The 19,112-nt window shown below is 41.6% G+C and overlaps 1 protein-coding gene and 2 pseudogenes across 2 annotated transcripts in view; 2 read left to right on the plus strand and 1 right to left on the minus strand.

Moving 5' to 3' along the window:
* Window positions 1-19,112, plus strand: part of CKAP5 (cytoskeleton associated protein 5) — a 111,357-nt gene that overhangs the window by 91,001 nt on the left and 1,244 nt on the right. For both annotated transcript variants that reach the window (XM_077767388.1, XM_077767389.1), the window contains exons 34-42: window positions 68-241; window positions 464-584; window positions 11,679-11,858; window positions 12,346-12,533; window positions 13,280-13,355; window positions 14,025-14,213; window positions 14,305-14,442; window positions 14,910-14,993; window positions 15,089-15,248. In XM_077767388.1, the coding sequence (XP_077623514.1) occupies window positions 68-241; window positions 464-584; window positions 11,679-11,858; window positions 12,346-12,533; window positions 13,280-13,355; window positions 14,025-14,213; window positions 14,305-14,442; window positions 14,910-14,993; window positions 15,089-15,248 (1,310 nt within the window). The remainder of the gene's footprint in view (window positions 1-67; window positions 242-463; window positions 585-11,678; window positions 11,859-12,345; window positions 12,534-13,279; window positions 13,356-14,024; window positions 14,214-14,304; window positions 14,443-14,909; window positions 14,994-15,088; window positions 15,249-19,112) is intronic.
* Window positions 3,882-4,165, plus strand: LOC144234225 (10 kDa heat shock protein, mitochondrial pseudogene; annotated as a pseudogene).
* LOC144234158 (dnaJ homolog subfamily A member 1 pseudogene) lies at window positions 16,501-17,797 on the minus strand (annotated as a pseudogene).

The raw sequence follows: 19,112 nt of genomic DNA on the forward strand, positions 1-19,112 counted from the left end.
AGTGCTACTCTAGCCCTTTGGTTCAGAAGTTTCTTTTAGTTCAGGAACCTCTTTTTGCTTTCCTTAGCCAAGCCCGAAGCATGAGTGGGCATCCTGAGGCAGCCCAGATGGTTCGTCGAGAATTCCAGCTGGACCTAGATGAGATTGAGAATGACAACGGTACAGTCCGATGCGAAATGCCAGAGCTTGTTCAGCACAAACTGGATGACATTTTTGAACCTGTCCTTATTCCTGAACCCAAGTAAGTTAATTTCTTTCATTTCAGTGGTGAGCAGTGCATGATCAATAGAATGTATGTGTGAAAAGAGCTCTCTCTACAATCAGAACGTTTTAGAACTGATCGCTGTTTGGCTGGGAGCAGTTCTTTACTAAAATCTGGAGGTAGCAGAGAACTGCATAATCCCACCTCACTGGGGTGTCTTGTAACAAAGATTGAATTTTTTCCCTTTGCTCTGCTCTCTAGAATCCGGGCCGTTTCTCCACACTTCGATGACATGCACAGTAATACAGCATCCACAATCAATTTCATTATCTCCCAAGTAGCCAGTGGTGACATCAACACAAGCATCCAAGCTCTGACACAGGTAATGGGGGTACTACGCATGACAGTAGTTCCATCGGCAGCAGAGGCTGTATGAGTGGTGGCTGTGTTCTGGTCACAGATTTAATAGAGGCAGCACTGCTCTGATGAAAAAGTGCACAGGGACCCCTCATTGTCATCACTGGCCTCCCTGGATATGGCTGTCATAGAGCCTTGCTTTTTACACTTTTTACACTTTTTACCTCATTCACCAGAGGCTGGAAATAACAGCAGTAAGTAGGGACCAAATCACAGAACTTACTTAGTTTTTAGTGGACAGAGAGAAATAAGTAAACAAGAAAATATCAGGTCATAGCAACTACTGTGTAAATATAACTCAGACGGGGAGATCAGAGAGAGGAACTGAATAGTTACTTAGATTGGTGGTCAGGGATGCAGGCAGAGGGAAGATAGAGTACAAAGCCTTTAGGAGAGGAATGAGTTTGGAATATTCAAGGAAACAATACAAGGCCCCTGTGCCTGGAGCAGAGTGGGCAAGGAGGAGATTGGTACAGAATGAGATTTGAGAGGTGGACAGAAAGTGTATCCTGTAGAGCTTTAAAAGTCACAGGGTAAATTGTTTGGATTTTATTTCAAGTGTGATGGGAAACCATTAGAGAATTTTAAGCAGAGAAGCTACATATTTTCTAAAAATCATTCTCTTTTTTCTGCTTCCCTTCCCGAATAATCTAGTCTTAGAGCCAGTAAGTTGGTAGAGCAAGAAAGTCATCCACCTTGTGGCAAGGTGTTGGGGGTGGGGAGCCATAGTGGCCCAGTGTGAGGGTCTCAGAGCCCCAGCGTTGTGAGGATGGTGTCATATGGGAGAGGTGATGTAAAGTCAGGAGTCAGGGCCTAAGCAGGATGAAGAAGGTGTTCACGTAGGCAGCCAGTCTGGCATGACAGTAGGACCTGAGGCAAGGTGAGGCTATCCACGTGTGTTGGAGGAGGCAGGGCAGTACGCAGGTGGCTCAGAAGGGGGAGTCAGAGCTGAAGTAGGCATCTGCATAGGGAAGAACTGGTGGCAGAGATGGGAGATTGGCCATATACAAAAAGGTTGGTCAAAGAAATATAAGGAAAATAGAAGCCAAGTTTCTTACTGTCAGAAAAAAAATGAAAGGAAAGCAAAATAGAATAAACTATGGTGTTGGACCAGAACTATGGTGTCAGTGTGAACTCATGGTTTTTAGTATACAGGTGTAGAAATAAATATCAATGTCAGTGTATGTGTATGTATACATGTGGTATAAATGTATGTTTTAATATATGTGTATATAATATATATACACATTTCCTAGCTGTTTTCATTGAGATGACCTGAGAACAGCAATACCCTAGCAGCAACAAGCACACCCAAATCTTGTCTTCTGAGTACCATTTCCCACTAAAAGGGAGTGAGAGCTCCGTGGAGAAGGGGCAGATTCTAGCGCTGAATTAGAAAAAGTACAGGATAATAACTGGAACATTGTATTGTACCAGACCATAAGGATAGGCTCAAAGAATGACAGGGACATGTCATGAGGACCCAGGGGCCAACTGGAATAGACACCCTATGTTTGAAGGGGACAGTTGGAGCATCAAAGTAAATAATGATAGTAATGAGATATAACCCAATACACTGAATAAAATTCAGGAAATTTATTAAATTAAAAAAATTTAACAAAATACAGAACCACAGTCTATGCCCATATAATTTAAAACTTTGAAGAGAAATGGGATATTTATAAATTACTTTGAGTAATTTGACAGTACAGAACCCTAGCAGACACCACCTTGAAAGATGAAATCATGTGCCACCTCATAGGATCCAGTGAGAATTCAGCCTCACTTTGCTGACATTCCTAATGTCGTCTAATCATGAGGAAACCTCAAATAAGTGCAAACTAAGGGATATTTTACAAATGTCAAGATCAAGAAAGTCAAGGAAGGACTGAGGATTGCCCTACACTGAAGAGAGACTAAGAGACATGACTAAATACAGTGAATGATTCTGAACTGACCTTTAGCTATGATGAATGTGATCAGGGCAGTTGGAGAAAATGGAGCCTGAGAATTAGATGGTAATAACTTCAGTCCTAACTTCCTGATTTTGAGTGTTGTCTCATTAGACATCTCCATAAAGACGGATAGTTAGAAATGGTGGAATTGGAAATCTTAGCACAAGATTTTTGCTTTTGTTCAACAAATAATCTCCTGTTAACAGTTTTGATATTGGAGGGGATTTTGAGAAAACAGTGACTTGAGTGCATGCATTCCTCTGTCACTTTTAATCCAAACCCATCTGCCTTTTCTGAGCAGAGGAGCTGCTGGGTCAGATAGGCAGTGTCTGAAGTATGTACAAACATCAAGCTCTGTGTTGTATAAATACAAGCCTTTTCCAGAGACAGGCCCTTCAGGAAAATCTGAGGTTTAGTAGTGCAGAGCCCAGGGAAGAAGATTGAAACACCAAAATTCCTGGAAAACTCTCTTCGTCCGCGGAGATCATCATATCCTCTCAAGAAAGGGCAGTGGTGGTCTATATGAGCGCTAATGGGAGGGCCTGGTGTTCTCCCTGGCCTCCAAGGAACTCTAGGTGGCCGAACAAAAAGGCTGAATTCCCCATGCGGGGCTGGGAAGTCTCCAGCTTTTGTACCTTCAGAGACAGAAGAGCAGAAGTGCCTGCTCGTGGAGCTGTGCCATATGACTGATAGATTGCCAGCTGGTGTACCACACAGTTAGAAGGGCACAAACAGCTGTGTTTCCCCTGCTCAGATTGCCATAATTGAGGATTTCCCAAAAGACCCAAGAGTGAATCCTGACTAGGTAAAGAATGATAACAAACCACACCGAAAGAGACACCCAATACCTGGGAAGACAAAACAAAATAACCAGAATGGGAATTTCCTAGCATGGTGAAACTGCTGGAGGGGACTTGATGACCTTGGGCAGGAGGGGGGGGTGTATGTGGAAAGAGTGCTTAAAGAGGATTATTACATACACTCTCCTCAGGGAAAAACAAACAAAACACTGAAAAGAGAGGGTGATCACTGCTGAAACATTAGTCGTCTGAATGACAACGATGACAAGACCAGTCAGTGAGGAAAGAATAGTCTTTTCAACCAGTGATGCTGGGAGAAGTGGACATCCACATGCAAAAGAATGAAGCTGGATTCATACTATATACAAAAATTAACTCAAAATAGCCCAAAGACATACATGTAATAGCTAAAGCTATAAAACTCTTAGAAGAAAACCTGGGCGGGGAGGGGGGTCTCCTTGCGGTGGCGGCAGCTCAAAAGCAGTACAAACTCCAGCAGCCAGAGTCATGTCAGGACAGGCATTTAGAAATTTTCCTCCCCTCCTTGACCAAGTTTTAGTTAAAAGGAGTACAGCCAAAACTGTAACCAAAGGAGCCATTTTGCTTCCAGAAAAATCTCAAGGAAAAGTATTGCAAGCATCAGTAGTAGCTCTCTAGAGAAAAGAGAGAGATTCAACCAGTTAGTGTGAAAGTTGGAGATAAAGTTCTTCTCCCAGCATATGGAGGCACCAAAGTAGTTGTAGATGACAAGGATTATTTCTGGTGACATTCTCGAAAAGTATGTAGACTGAAATCATTATTGAAATGACATCACGTGAAGCTGCCCATTGCGGTAAAGTTGTGAAATCTTTCATCATGTAACTAATTTCCATGTTTCTCTTTTATAATAACTAAACGGTATCCAAAACAAAACAAATAAATCCTAAAAATAAAGCATAGGGGAAAATCTTCATGATACTGGACTTGGCAGTGATTTCTTGGATATGATACCAAAAGCAATGGCAACAAAAAAATAATAGAATTGAACTTCATTGAAATTTTAAAGTTTTATTCATCAAAGGTCGCTATCAAGAGAATAAAAAAACGCTCCACAGAATGAGAGAAAATATTTGCAAATTATATATCTGAAAAGAGATTAATATCCAGAACACATAAAGAACTCCCACAATTCAGCCACACACACACAAAGAAAAAAAGTAAAAAATAGGCAAAGGATTTAAATCGACATTTCTCCAATGAAGATATACAAATAGCCAATAAGCACATGAAAAGATGTTTGCCATCTTTAGTCATTAGGGAAATGCAGATCAAAACCACAATGAGATACCACTTCACACCCTAGTAGGATTTTTTTTTTCCCTGAAAATGGGAAATAGGGCACCTGGGTGGTTTAGTCGGTTAAGTGACCAACTTCAACTCAGGTCATGATCTCATGGTTCACTAGATTGGGCCCCTTGTCAGGCTCTGTGCTGACAGCTCAGAGCGTGGAGCCTGCTTCAGATTCTCTCTCTCTCTCTCTCTCTCTCTCTCTCTCTCTCTCTCTCTCTCTCTCTCTCTCTCTGTCTCTCCCTCCCTCCCTCCCCCTTTCCCTTACTCTCATTCTGTCTCTCCCTCTCAAAATTGAATTAAAAAAAAATTTTTTTTAATGGGCAGTAGTATTGGCAAGGATGTGGAGAAACTGGAACCCATGTGCATTACCAGTAAGTAGTACAGCCATTTATGGAAAACAGTCTGGTGGGTCCTATAAAAAAGTTAAACAGAATTACAATAAGATCCAGCATTTCCACTGAAAGCAGGGACCCACACAGATAGTTTTGCACCAGGGTTTATTACACCAGAGTTCTTCACAACAGACAGAAGGTGGAAAACAACTTAAGAGTCCATCAACAGATCAATGGATAAACAAAATGTGGTATATACATACAATGGAATATTATTCAGCCATAAAGATGAATGAAATTCTGATGTATGCTATAACAGGGATGAACCTCGGAAGCCTTATGCTAAATACAATAAATCAGGCACAAAGGGACAAATATTGTGTGATTACACAGATATGAGGTATCTAGGATAGGCAAAACATAGAAACAGAAAGTAGAATAGAGGTTGCCAGGGCTAGGGAAGGGCGGTGGAATGGGGAGTTATAATTTAATGGGAATGCAGTCTGATTAGGGTAATAACAAAGTTCTAGAAATAGTGGTGATGGTTACATAACATTGTAAAGGTACTTAATGCAATTGGATTATACACTTAAAAATGGCTAAAATAAGCACCTTAGTGGCTCAGTCAGTCAAGTGTCCGGCTTGTGATTTTGGCTCAGATCATGATCTCACATTTCGTGTATTTGAGCCTCGAGTCAGGCGAGCTTGCTTGGGGTTCTCTCTCTGCTCCTTCCCTGCTCATGTTCTCTCTCTCTCTGAAAATAAGTAAATAAACAACACTTTTTTAAAAAGATGGTTAAAATGTTAAATTTTATATATTTTTATTATTATAAGAAAATTAAAAGGGTGCCTGGGTGACTCTGTTGGTTAAGTGTCCAACTTTGGCTCAGGTCATGGTCTTGTGGTTCCTGAGTTTGAGCCCTATGTCAGGCTCTGTGCTGACAGTTCAGCTTCAGATTCTGTGTCTCCTGCTTTCTCTCTGTCCCTCCCCCACTCGCTCGCACTGTCTCCCTCTCTCTCTCAGAGAAATAAAAACATTTAAATAAATATTTATGAGAATATTAAAAGAAAAATAAAACCCTCAGTAACAAAAATATAGCTAGGAATAAATCAAGCATTTTATATGTAAGACTTTTATAGAGAAAACTGAATGACATTAGCGAATTTCCAAATAAAGGGAAGTATAATATGTTCATAAGGTTTGGGGTTATCAAGATGCCAAATCGCCTCAAATCAACCTATACAGTCAAAGACATTCTAATCAAAATCTCAACAGTTTTCGACAGTTGTGAAGCTGATTCTAAAACTTATATGGGAGGGGCACCTGGGTGGCTTAGTCGGTTAAGCGTCCGACTTTCGCTTAGGTCATGATCTCGCAGTTCGTGGGTTCGAGCCCCGCGTCGGGTTCTGTGCAGACTGCCAGCACAGAGCCTGGAGCCTGTTTCAGAGTCTGTGTCTCCCTCTCTCTCTGACCCTCCCCTGCTCACGCTGTCTCTCTCTCTCTCTCTCCTAGAAATAAATTTTAAAAAATAAAAAAATAAAAATAAAATTTATATGGGACGGGTGCCTGGAGGCTCAGTCAGTTAAGTATCCAGCTCTTGATGCTGGCTTGGGTCATGATCTCACAGTTCCTGAGATCAAGCCCTGAGTCTGGCACTGCACTGACAATGTGGAGCCTGCTTGGAATTTTTCTCTCTCCCCCTCTCTTTGCCCCTCCCTCTCTCGGTCTTTCCCTCTCTCTTTCAAAATAAATAAACCATTTTTAAAAAGTAATAAATACAGGCACCTGGATAGCTCATTCGGTTAAGTGTCCGACCTCAGATCATATCACAATCTCGCAGTTCACGAGTTCGAGCCCTGCGTCGGGCTCTGTGCTGACAGCTCAGAGCCTGGATCCTTCTTCAGATTCTGTATCTCCCTCTCTCTCTGGCTCTCCCTTGCTCATACTCTTTTTCTCTCTAAAATAAATAAAACATTAAAAAAAATTTTAAATATAATTTATGTGGGAGATCAAAAGGCTTATAAATAAGGTTTTTTTGTAATTTTTTAATGTTTGTTTTTGAAAGAGAGAGTGCTGACCTCAGCATAGTTTTTTAACTGACCCCAGTTTTTTAAGACAGTTTTTTAATTAAATTTTTTAAATATATAAATTTTTTAACTTTTTTGAGAGAGTGTATGCACATAAGCAGGGAGGGGGGCAGAGAGAGAGAATCTTAAACAGGCTCCACACTTAGTGTAGAGTCCAGTGCAGGATTTGATCCCACAACTCTGGGATCATGACCTGAGCTGAAGTCAAGATTTGGATGCTCACCTGACTGAGCCACCCAGGCCCCCCAAGAAAGTTTTTAAAAATGATAACACAGTAGAGAGGGCTTTTATCACTGTGCATCAACATTAACTACAGAGGCACTGTAATTAAGATTGTACAGTATTGGGGTCACCTGGATTGTTCAGTTAGTTAAGTCTTCGATTTCAGCTCAGGTCATGATCTCAGCGGTTCATGGGTTCGAGCCTTCCATCAGTTTTTCGGCTTTCAGCAGGGAGCCTTCTTCAGATCCTCTGTCCCTCTCTCCATCTGCCTGTCTCCTGCTTGTGCTCATTCATTCTCTCCCTCTCTCTCAATAAAGGACAGAAAAAAAATATTAAAAGTCACTTGGTAAAAGCTGAATTAATCAGTAAATGGTGCTAGGACTAGTTATTTTCCATGAGAACAACAGTATAATTAGATTGCTATTTCCTTCACCAACGTATATTTCAGATGGATTAAAGACCTAGATGTGAGAAGGAAAGCTTAATAGGAGAACATTTTTTAGTTCACATTATATAAGGATTTCTTTTTAAACTAGACACAAAAAAAACATAAAGAAAAAAATAGAAATCTTTTACTACAAAAATTTCTGAAAACTTCTGTTTATCACAAGATACTCTGTTTATAACAAAATGAAGAGCCAAGCAGGGCGCCTAGCTGGCTCAAACAGTAGAGCACACCACTCTTGATCTCATAGTTGTGAGTTCAAGCCCCATGTTGGGCATAGAGCCTACTTTTAAAAAGTGAAAAGACAAGTTACAGATTGAGTGAATTGGTACAGATGCAGTAGATGAAAAATAAGAACATGGGAATTAAATAATTCTTAACCAATTTAGAAGTCAGAATGGTTTAAAAAAAAACAAAAACAGAATAGTAGTAACCCCTGGTGGAAGGCAGGACACCAGCTTACCAGCTTGGAGGGGTGGGAAGAGGGCTTTGGGCTGTGACCAGTATCTTATAACTTGTGCTCATAGCAGATACATAGATGCATATGCATAGAACTTCATTAAGATGTACTCTTAGGATTTGTATATTGTACCATTTTAAAGTTCAACCTTAATAAAAGAATATTAGTAAATAATAAACTAGATTTAATGAATATATATGCATACACAGAATTTTACAGTCTGAAAATATCTATATTTTTCATATCTTAACAACTGTTACAGTAAAAGATATACTCACCAAATTCTTTATTGGTTATCCAACAGACTTTTTAATAAAATCACAAAAAATACTGGCTACTTGGAACAAGTATGAACCCCCTCCTTCGCCCGGCTAGCCCTTTGATTAAGAACAAAAACAACTCTTTAATAGTGAATAGAAAAGCATTTCCCACTGAAACTACTGAACTCAGAAAAATACATTACCTGAAATGCATTTACTATTAGAAAAAGGCTAAAATAAAGGAATCTAGTACTTATCAGAAATTAGAAAATGAAAGATATTTGAAAGTAAGAGATAATAATGCTACAGTTCATGAAATGGGTGGGTTTTTTTTTTTCAAAGTTTATTTATTTTTTAGTAATATCCATACCCAACATGGGACTTGAACTCAACAACCCCAAGACCAAGAATCGCATGCTTATCTGACTGAGCTAACCGGATGCCCCTAAGATGAATTTTTAAAATAACAAATCTAAATTTATTTCTTATAAAACAAAACAAATTCCTTAATAGCCTAATTAGAGAACAAAAATATATGTATCAGGAATGAGGAAGGAACCAACCATAGATGTGGAAGAGATTAAAAAAACAGAAGAAACCACATGTAACCCTGTAGAAATTTTAAACAGTTCATCTCCCTCCCCCAAATTTTTGAAAAAACCAGGGGATTTGGGGAAAACATTAAAAAACAAGGAAGGAAACCTAAGAAGAATAAGAAAAGACACATTTGAGCATATAAAATTTTAAGATTTTAATCTGCAGAAATCTACCATATACTATCAGTAAATAAGTGGTATATTCTGCACATATTGTGGAATATATTTGCAACCCATGACCAATAAAAGATTAATAGCCACAGTAAACAGAGCTTTTATTAACTCCGTAGAAAAGGAGAACCCAGTAGAGATATAACCAAAGGATGTGAATAGGCAAATCACAGAAGATATCCAAATGGCCAGTAAATACGTATAAAGAGGGACCCCTGGGTGGCTCAGTTTGTTAAGTGTCTGACTCTTGATCTCAGCTCAGGTCTTAATCTCAGGGTCACGAGTTCAAGCCCTGCTTTGGGCTCCACACTGGGCGTGGAGCCTATGTTAAAAAGTAAATAAAGTAGCAATAAGATAGCATGTTATAAGTAAAAAGCATAATAACATAAGCCAGTAGAGCTTGTGGAAAAACAGCACTCATGCATTAAATGTAGAAATGCAAATAAAATGTTAATGCCTTTTTTTTTTTTAATTTCAGAGAGAAGGAGTGAGTGTGCGTGTGAACAGGGGAGAGGGGCAGAGGGGGAGAGAGAGAATCCTAGGCAGCCTCCATGCTCAGCATGGAGCCCAACCCGGCTGATCCTGTGACCCTGGGATCATGACCTGTGTTGAAACCAAAAGTTAGATGGATACTCCATGGTACTCTGGCCGCCCCAGTGTGCCTTTTTAAAGAAAAGGAGACAGTAATATGTATTATTCCATAATTTGAATTGTTGTTCATTCTCTTAGAAATAAAACACAAGTACATTAGGATACATAAAGATGTTTATTGTAACATTATGTATAGTAAACAGAATAACCAAACTGAAAATACATTGAAAGTTAGGGAATAATTGAGTAAACTTTAGTACATGCATATGTGGACTGTTAATGCAGCCTTTAAAAATAGAGCTATTCCTGTGTCCTTTAGGGAATTTCATAATTTTCTGTTGAGCTAGAAAAGCTAGATGCAGGGGCGCCTGGGTGGCTCAGTCGGTTAAGTATCCGGCTTCGGCTCAGGTCATGATCTCGCGGTTCGTGGGTTCGAGCCCCACATCGGGCTCTGTGCTGACAGCTAGCTCAGAGCCTGGAGCCTGCTTCCGATTCTGTGTCTCCCTCTCTCTGACCCTCTGCTGCTCATACTGTCTCTATCTCTCTCTCTCAAAAATAAATAAAACATTTTAAAAAAGGAAAAAAAAGAAAAGCTAGATGCAGAGAAGTGTATGAACTATAATCCTCTATAGGATAAACAACAGCCTAAACCTTGACCCCATTTGTGTGTGCACATGTCGTTGTATATGACTCTGTGAACATGAATGGATGTGGACCAGGTTGTTAATGTTAATTACCTTAGAAAAAGAGTAAGCTTCCCCTTGGGGAAAAAAAGTATTTTTTATGGTGTCTTTGTTGAAACAACATTGTTAAACAGCCCCCGTTATATAAAGTTGTATATGCTTATGAGGTATGACACACATAAAGATATAAATGAAAGTAGGACCACTGGCTTCCACAATGCCAGCGGGCACCATTCCCACTGCGGTCTGTCAAAGTGGCATTCCCGGGAGTTGCTCAGTAGGACAGCCTTGTGGGAAAGGACAGTCATTAGGGGCACCTGGGTGTCTTGGTCAGTTGAGTGTCCAGCTCTTGATTTCAGCTCAGGTCATGATTCTAGGGTCTTGGGATTGAGCCTGAGTTGGGCTCTGTGCCAAGCGTGGAGCCTGCTTAAGATTCTCTCTCCCTCTTCCCCATTCTTGCATGCTCTCTTAAAAAGGGGGGGAGGGGTCATTGAAGATAGACATGCTTGTCTCTGGATGTTATTTATGTAATCATAAAAATAAGACCTTTTTCCAGTAGAATGGGGAATACATGTTTTCCCCACAGTAGTGCATTTTACCATTAGTGACAACCAATGTACCAAACCAAAAAGAGCACCAGAATCAGGATGTGGGAAACCTGAGTTTTGAGTTTGGACTAAGTAGTCTCATCTTTCTGAGGCTCACTTTTCTCAGGTAGTAAATAGAGATCTTACTAACTTACCTTACTGCTTCTCCAGAGCTATTGAATGATCAAATGAAATGATGGGTATTCACTTTAATAGATGAGACATTTAAACATAGGGATTTTATTCCCAAATCTTCTAGATAGCAAACCTTTTAGAATAGAATCTGTGACTAATTCACCTAACAGTATCTTGTTCAGTTAGTATCTGCTGAGTGTTTGAATCCCTAACGACTAGTTATTTATATGTGGGTTGTGACTGGATTTATTTTCAAGGTAACATATTATTATAAGTGCATATTATAGACATCCTTGTAATATTTTCCTGCTACTTAGAAATGTGAAGCTTGGAGACTGTATCTTGGGGGTTGTTTTGTTTTTGTTTTTAATTTTAGTTAACATATCTTGGGGTTTTTGTTATCAGATCGATGAGGTCCTGAGACAGGAAGACAAAGCTGAAGCTATGTCTGGCCATATTGATCAGTTTCTGATAGCCACGTTCATGCAACTAAGACTCATCTACAACACACATATGGCAGATGAGAAATTGGAAAAAGATGAGATCATCAAGCTTTATAGCTGTATCATTGGCAACATGATTTCGGTAAGGCCAACTCTACAGAACCTGAGCTTCCTTTCAGTCTCTCATCCTGCCTGGGTTCTAGAACCTGAATCTGTGCAGATGTTTCATTGAAGCCTACATCATGTACAGAGTTTTACTTGCAGACTGCGGACTACTTTCATTGGATATTGGGCGACCCTCCAGCTTGCCTTATTGCTAGGGTACAAAATAGAATGCTTACATACTAACTAGAATTCTGCTTCCTGCCAGTGTCTTCATCAGAGATGGTAGGACCCCTGGCTGCACTGTCACAGATAACTGCTCACAATAAAAGTAGTCTTACAACAGAAAGGAAGGAAGCACTCCAGTTAGTTTTGGCTAATTCTGGAGGTTTGAGGGAGTCTGCTGATTTTTTTTCCCCTACTACTCTGAATTTTTTTTAACATAGTGTAATTGTTTGTGCCACCCACATTTATCTTCACTGCTCTATGTATTGGGTTTCATACCTAACACAAGTATGATTGGATAGCTGTTTCAGATAGAAAGCCTTGCCCGGGAGGCCTCCACTGGAGTACTGAAAGACCTGATGCATGGCCTCATCACCTTAATGCTGGACTCTCGGATTGAAGATCTAGAGGAAGGACAGCAGGTGATCCGCTCTGTGAACCTCTTGGTGGTGAAGGTTCTGGAGAAATCAGACCAGACCAACATCCTGAGGTATATCTGTGCTCTCATCATTTGAGCCTGCGACAGCCTCTCTTCTGTCTACCCATGGAAACCAAAGTCACTAAGACCAATTATAACTTTAGGTTTGCTTAATAAGTTGACTTATTACTCTTTTCTTCCTCATGAACCAAAAGTGTTCTGAGATAGCAGCTAAAACTAGTAACGACTCAGTAAGCCAGCCAGCATCAAGAGTTTTCTGGAATAGGGGTGCCTGGGTGGCTCAGTCAGTTAAGCATCCAACTCGTGGTTTCGGCTCAGGTCACAATCTCACAGGTTCATGAGTTCGAGCCCCACATTGGGCTCCAACCTGACAGTGCAGAGCCTGCTTGGGATTCTCTGTCTCCCTCTCTCTCTGCTCCTCCCCTACTTTCACTGTCTCTCTCTCTCAAAATAAATAAACTTTAAAAAAATTATAAAGAATTTTCTAGGATAGAACTATCATGCTTGTTGGTTACCTCTCCTTTCATGTATATCTCAGGTGCATTTCTCTCTCAGCTACCAGTGACAGTGAAAACCAGAGTGACAGGCTTTACCATTTATCAAATGGTAACTGAGAAAGCTTAAATGACTGATGTTTATTTTCTTTATAGCTGAATGTCAAGTAATTAGAAACAATCCTGATCCATAGGCTTTCAATTTATTAGATGGATACAGAATATTTACACTTGGCCTTTCAATGTAATTAGAATGCACATTTGAAGCTTATTAATGCTGTCATGCTGGGATTTTTTTTCTAGTGCCCTACTTGTTTTGCTCCAAGACAGTCTGCTAGCAACAGCCAGTTCTCCCAAATTCTCAGAGCTTGTTATGAAGGTAAAGTTGAAATAATTTGATCTCTTTTCTTCCAAAGATGCAATATGTTGTTAAAGTGTGTAGAAAGGGGAGTTGAAAGTAAGACATAGACTCAGATCAACCAAGGCACACTTGAAAAAATATACTTGGTCTCCAGTTTATACCCTATGCTCAGGCCTCAACAGTTCTTGGCCTCAATCAAAAGGGAAAGACTAATTATCCTAGAAGCAAAAGACAATTAGTTTGAGGAAACAAATTTTATACCTTTTTTGGGAAAGAGGTGTGTATAGCCCTGTAATATTTTAGCCCCTTGAACAGAAGACCCTAAATGAATATATCTGCAACATGATAACATTGTTATTACACTGTAATTGAGTTTGTGTCCTTGGGTCAGAACTGTTCTACTGTTGGGTCCCATGCCCAGTTCTCCACACCTTCTCACCATTTAAGGTCCATCTCCAGGGAGTGAGAAGGAGGTGTGGGGATGATTACATGGATGGCTCGTAACGCTCTTGCCAGCGATGTGCTTTTAGTTTTAGCAGCTAAACTGAAAAGACATGGTGGTGTTCCACGCTTATATCCCTGACCATCTTTTTGGAAGTGACCGCAGAGCTTAGGGCAGGTGAAGGGTAACAGGAATGGTCCTCATTCTTCAGCCGTTCCTCCTAACTTTCTTTCTTTTTCCAATAGTGTCTCTGGAGAATGGTTCGACTCTTGCCTGATACCATCAACAGCATTAATCTGGACAGAATTCTTCTGGACATACACATTTTCATGAAGGTCTTCCCCAAAGAGAAACTGAAGCAGTGCAAAAGTGAATTTCCCATAAGGACCCTAAAGACGCTGCTGCACACTTTATGCAAATTAAAAGGGCCCAAGGTATGTGAGAACAGCAGCCAGCTGGTCCCTGAGGGAGCTTGAGAGAACATTGTGCATTGCTGTCATTTCAATGTGCGTGTGTCTCCTGCAGATCCTAGACCACCTAACGATGATTGACAACAAGAACGAATCTGAACTGGAGGCCCACCTCTGCCGGATGATGAAGCACAGCATGGACCAGACCGGGAGCAAGTCTGATAAGGAAACGGAAAAGGGAGCATCTCGAATAGTAAGTGTCCTGGCTCGAAAGACTGAGGGTGGTGATCCTGTCACAGACGTAAGCGCTGGAGCCCATCTTTCTGAGGGTGTAAGGTAAAGGCTCAGGAATTGGGCCGGTCACTCTCCTGCTGAGGTGTCAAAACCATTTTCTACCTTTAAGTTTTCAAATATGAACTAGTTCTAACCACGTGCCTCTTGGTCCCTAAGAAAGGTTTCTGTACTTGTGCTTAAGGCTTTGGTTGTCAGATACATCCACTGTGAGCTCTACTGATTTAGGGAGGAATGGGCCAAGGTCCTTCCTCCTCAGGTTTAGTTGAAAACCTACAGGCATTAAGTAACCCAGAATGTTAGTGTTTTCCACGCAGACATTGGTGCTTCTGTCATCCACAGGAACATACCAGCCTCAGTTCTTATCCAGCCATGGGTTCCTAATTAATAACTCAGGTCTAGCCAGTCCTTTGTGTCTTTCAATTTCAGGATGAAAAATCATCAAAGGCCAAAGTGAATGATTTTTTGGCTGAGATTTTTAAGAAGATTGGCTCTAAAGAGAACACCAAAGAGGTAAGAGGGAAAGGGTCGACCCAAATGGGCTTCAGCTTTATAGAGAAGGGCCACTGACTAATGTGTACCTCCTCTTCCTTTTTCTTATTAACCAGGGCCTAGCAGAGTTATATGAATATAAGAAGAAATATTCAGATGCAGACATTGAACCATTTCTGAAAAATTCCTCCCAGTTCTTCCAGAGCTATGTTGAAAGAGGCCTTCGGGTGATTGAGATGGAGAGGGAGGGCAAAGGCCGTATTCCCACATCAACAGGTATGGTTTCCTCTAGTAGCTGCAGGGATGAGCTCAAAATACCTCCGAGCTCAAGAACTAGAGGTTTTGATTGGTTTACATTTATGCCTGTGCTCTTCAGTACTTAATTGTCACCAGTGATGTTCACATGGCTACAGTCAGTTCTGTCACCTGACTTGACCCATCATCAGTGTTTAACAAGGACAGTGTTCCCTGCCCTTGAAACAATTTCTTCCCTGGACTTCTAGGGCTTCTTCCCTGTCCGTTCTCTTTGGTCTCCTCCTACCCAGCCTTCCTGGCCTCTTCCTTCTTGGTCTCTGATTCATCTTCTCCTTGAACTCTTCATGTTGGTGCTCCCCAGGCTTTGGTCAGTAACCGTCTCTTCTTACCCTCATTCCCTTAACTAATCCATGTAGTCTCATCACTTGAGATACCGTTTACGTGCCAGGAAGGCCCAGTGTTGTTTTGGGTCCAGCCCAAAGCTTCTTCCTAATCTCAACAGATACATCCTGTGTGACGCCTCCACTTGGGTCTCTAGCAGGCAGGGTAAACTCAACATGTCACTGCTAAGCTCCAGGTATTCCTCCAAACCCTGCTGTTTCCTTTCTTCTCCATCTGAGGTGATGGCAACTTTGTCCATCTAGTTTGCTTAGACCCAGAGCCTTTGAGTCTTGTCTTCCTCTCTGTCAGGAAATCCTTTTGGCTCTGCCTGCACACTGTGTGCAGAGTCCACACGCTCCTCTCATGACCTTCCCGGCCGCTGCCCTGATGTGAGTGTCATCATCTCTCACCTGGTTTATGGCACTGTCTCTGAGCTGACTTCCTGGCTCCACTGTCGCCTTCCCATGTTTATTTCCACACATAGCATCAAACAGCACTTCTCAAGTGTTTTCCAAAGGCTCTCCCTTTCTCAGCAAAAGCAAAAGGCCTTCTAGAGATCTCCGAGGTCCTATATTGTAAGGCCTCCTGAAGCCACCAGCCACATCACCTACTCACTCCACTCCAACTCCCATTCGACTCCAGCCCCCATCAGCCTCCTTGCTGTTCTGGAACACAGCAGGCATGGACCTGCTCAGGGCCTTTGCACCAGCTGTTTCCTACATGCAGATTGCTCTTCCACAAGATAGCCTTTGGCTCTCTTTCTTCCATCAGATCCTTTGTTCAGACACCACTATCTTGGGGAGACCGTTCTTTTTTTTTTTTTTTTTTTTATTCTTCATTTAACTTTTAAAACACTACTATATTGAATATTAAAACAAAAACAATAGCAAGTAGTGAGCTATGATTATAGTCCTTCACTTGTTCACTACTGCATATAGAATGCCAGCAGTGTTGTTCACTGGCCCGATTAAGAGGTTTGACACTGAACACCTCCCCTAGGGTGATGTTCATCATCCTCATATGCTTCTCCATTGTAATGGCGCCGTCTTTCCTGATTTGGATCAAAGTCCACCAGTTCTACCTGGTCCATTTCATCAGTCTCTTCTACTTCTTTCCTCTCAGGTAGGAGTTGTTCTAGCAAAGAGAGTTTATCAGGAGAGAGAAAGCCATTCTCAGGGAAGTTTACCTTAAATTCAATGATTAGGCGTCCTTTTTCATATGGTCTACGATAAATTGGCATGCCTTCATTCAGCACACACTTGATATCTCCATGCTTGACAATCTGACCTGGGTGAGAGGTGATGACAATGGTTCTGTTGTCAAGAGTAGATATTGGCTTTTGGAAGCCGCACAGTGCTTCAACCAGCTGTATGTCCATACACATGAAAAGATCCTCTCCTCGCCGAGTAAAAACAGCATGGTCCTTCTGATCTAAAACAATGATAATATCTCCTGGTTCCAGTCCAGGTTCTTGGTCTCCTTCACCATGGAATGTTATCTTCTGACCATCTTTCATGCCTTTGTCAATATGAACTTCTAGAATCTTCTTTTCTCGAACTATCTTCCTTCCATTGCAGCTTTTACATCTGTCTTTAGGACTGATCCTTTCCCCATGGCCCTGGCACTCCATGCACACAGACTGAATTTGCTGAACCATTCCAGGTCCTATCTGATGAATTCTTATTTGCATTCCAGTACCTCGGCAATTGGGACAACACTCTACTGCTCCTTTCTTTCCACCTCGGCCTTCACATTTGTCGCAAATCACATTCTTTTGCAGAGCTAGTTTTCTTGTTGCGCCATTATATAAATCTTCTAAGGTTACAGAGAGCTGATGCACAACATTTTTACCTCTCCTTTCTCTTTGCATCCTTCCTCCTCCTCCAAAAAACATATCAAAGATGTCCATGGGGGAGCCAAAACCACCACCTGCTCCACCTTCTTTAATTGCCTGTTCTCCTCCTTTGTCATTTAATTCCCTTTTCTTTGCATCAGAGAACACTTCATAAGCTTGAGAAATCTGTTTAAACTTCTCTCCTTCATTTGGATTCTTGTCAGGGTGGTACTTCAAAGCCAATTTCCTGTAAGCCTTTTTCAATTCTTCCTGGGTGGCATTGGGTTTGACCCCCAAAACATCGTAGTAAGTAGTTTCTTTCACCATTTTCTACAGCAGGCCGGTGTGGGGGAGCGGGAAGCAGCGCGTTGCTGGGCGCAGCTCGGGCAGCCGCCGCTCTTCCACTTTCCACCGAGCGTTCTGGAAAGTTCCCTTGGGGAGACCGTTCTTAACATTTGTAATCTACCCTCCACCCCTTGATAAGCAAACCATGATATGTCCATATGTAGACATTCTGTTCATTACACTTTGAGGAAAAAAAAAAACTCTTAAGGTCTCAAGTGTAATTTAAGGTGTAAAAAAGAAAAGAAAAATAATTTCAGAAAACACACCTGAAGCTTCAGCCTAGCAAGATATATGGTGAGAGAGAACATGACTGGAATCTGAAAACCACAGAGGATCACTTCTCAGCCTTCTGGCTCAGACCAAGTGTGAAAACCACAAAGGAACAGTTTTACAGGCCAACAAATTTGGGAATGTAAGAGGAGGAGTTTCACAGACGTCACAGAGAGCTAACTGCAGGACGAATGTGAGAGCTCTGCTCTGCATGGTTTAAGACTCTTGACAGCTCGTTTCTAGAACTGACACCTCCAAGGTCTTCCTTTTGTCTCTAGATGCTGAGAGCAGTAATTTACAGCTACTGGCTTTTCCACAATGGGAAAGTAATGTTTCAGCTTAGCATTTGGAGAAGCTTTCATTCCTGTCATTCAGCAGTACCTGTTGAGTGCCTGCTGTGTGCCTGGCAGCAAACGGACAAAACCCTCTGCTGGAATTTAAAGTCCACCAGGATAGGGCGCCTGGGTCACTCAGTCGTTAAGCATCTGACTGGCTCAGGTCGTGATCTCACAGTTGGTGAGCATGAGCCCCGCTTCTCTCTCTCAAATAAATAAGTAATAGATAATAAATGAGCAAATCATCTACAAGGGTAGAGACCGACACCGAACAATTACCCTCATAAATACGTTATACGGTGTGTCACGGGGTAGGCAGACATACCGTGGTTTGCTTGGTCGAGGCAGAGCCCCCTTTTCTCACTTCCAAAGTCCTCGCTGGTGACATCCAACATTTGATTAATACTTGGGGCCTGAACAACACATTTGTGACACACGTGCGTGTCCCCACTGATGCCCGAGCGGTTTTGTGTGGAGAGCATTCCCACACCCCTCGCTGCTGGCTCTCACATCCTCCTTCGCCCGCCCTCCCTGTCAGGGCGTTCTCCTCGCGTTTACGTCAGAGGTTCCTTTTTTCCCTCCGGTGACCTTGTGTGCGACTCTTCGGTTTGCCATAAGGGAGTTTTTCTTCCGAGGACCTTATCTCTTTGGCTTAGAAAATGCACTTTCTAACGCATTTTCTTTGATCTCAGCTTGGGTGTTTTAAATGCCTGCATTTTG

The sequence above is a fragment of the Crocuta crocuta genome, unplaced genomic scaffold, assembly GCF_008692635.1.
Source record: "Crocuta crocuta isolate KB4526 unplaced genomic scaffold, BGI_CrCroc_1.0 scaffold330, whole genome shotgun sequence".
In the NCBI taxonomy this organism is placed as follows: Eukaryota; Metazoa; Chordata; class Mammalia; order Carnivora; family Hyaenidae; genus Crocuta; species Crocuta crocuta.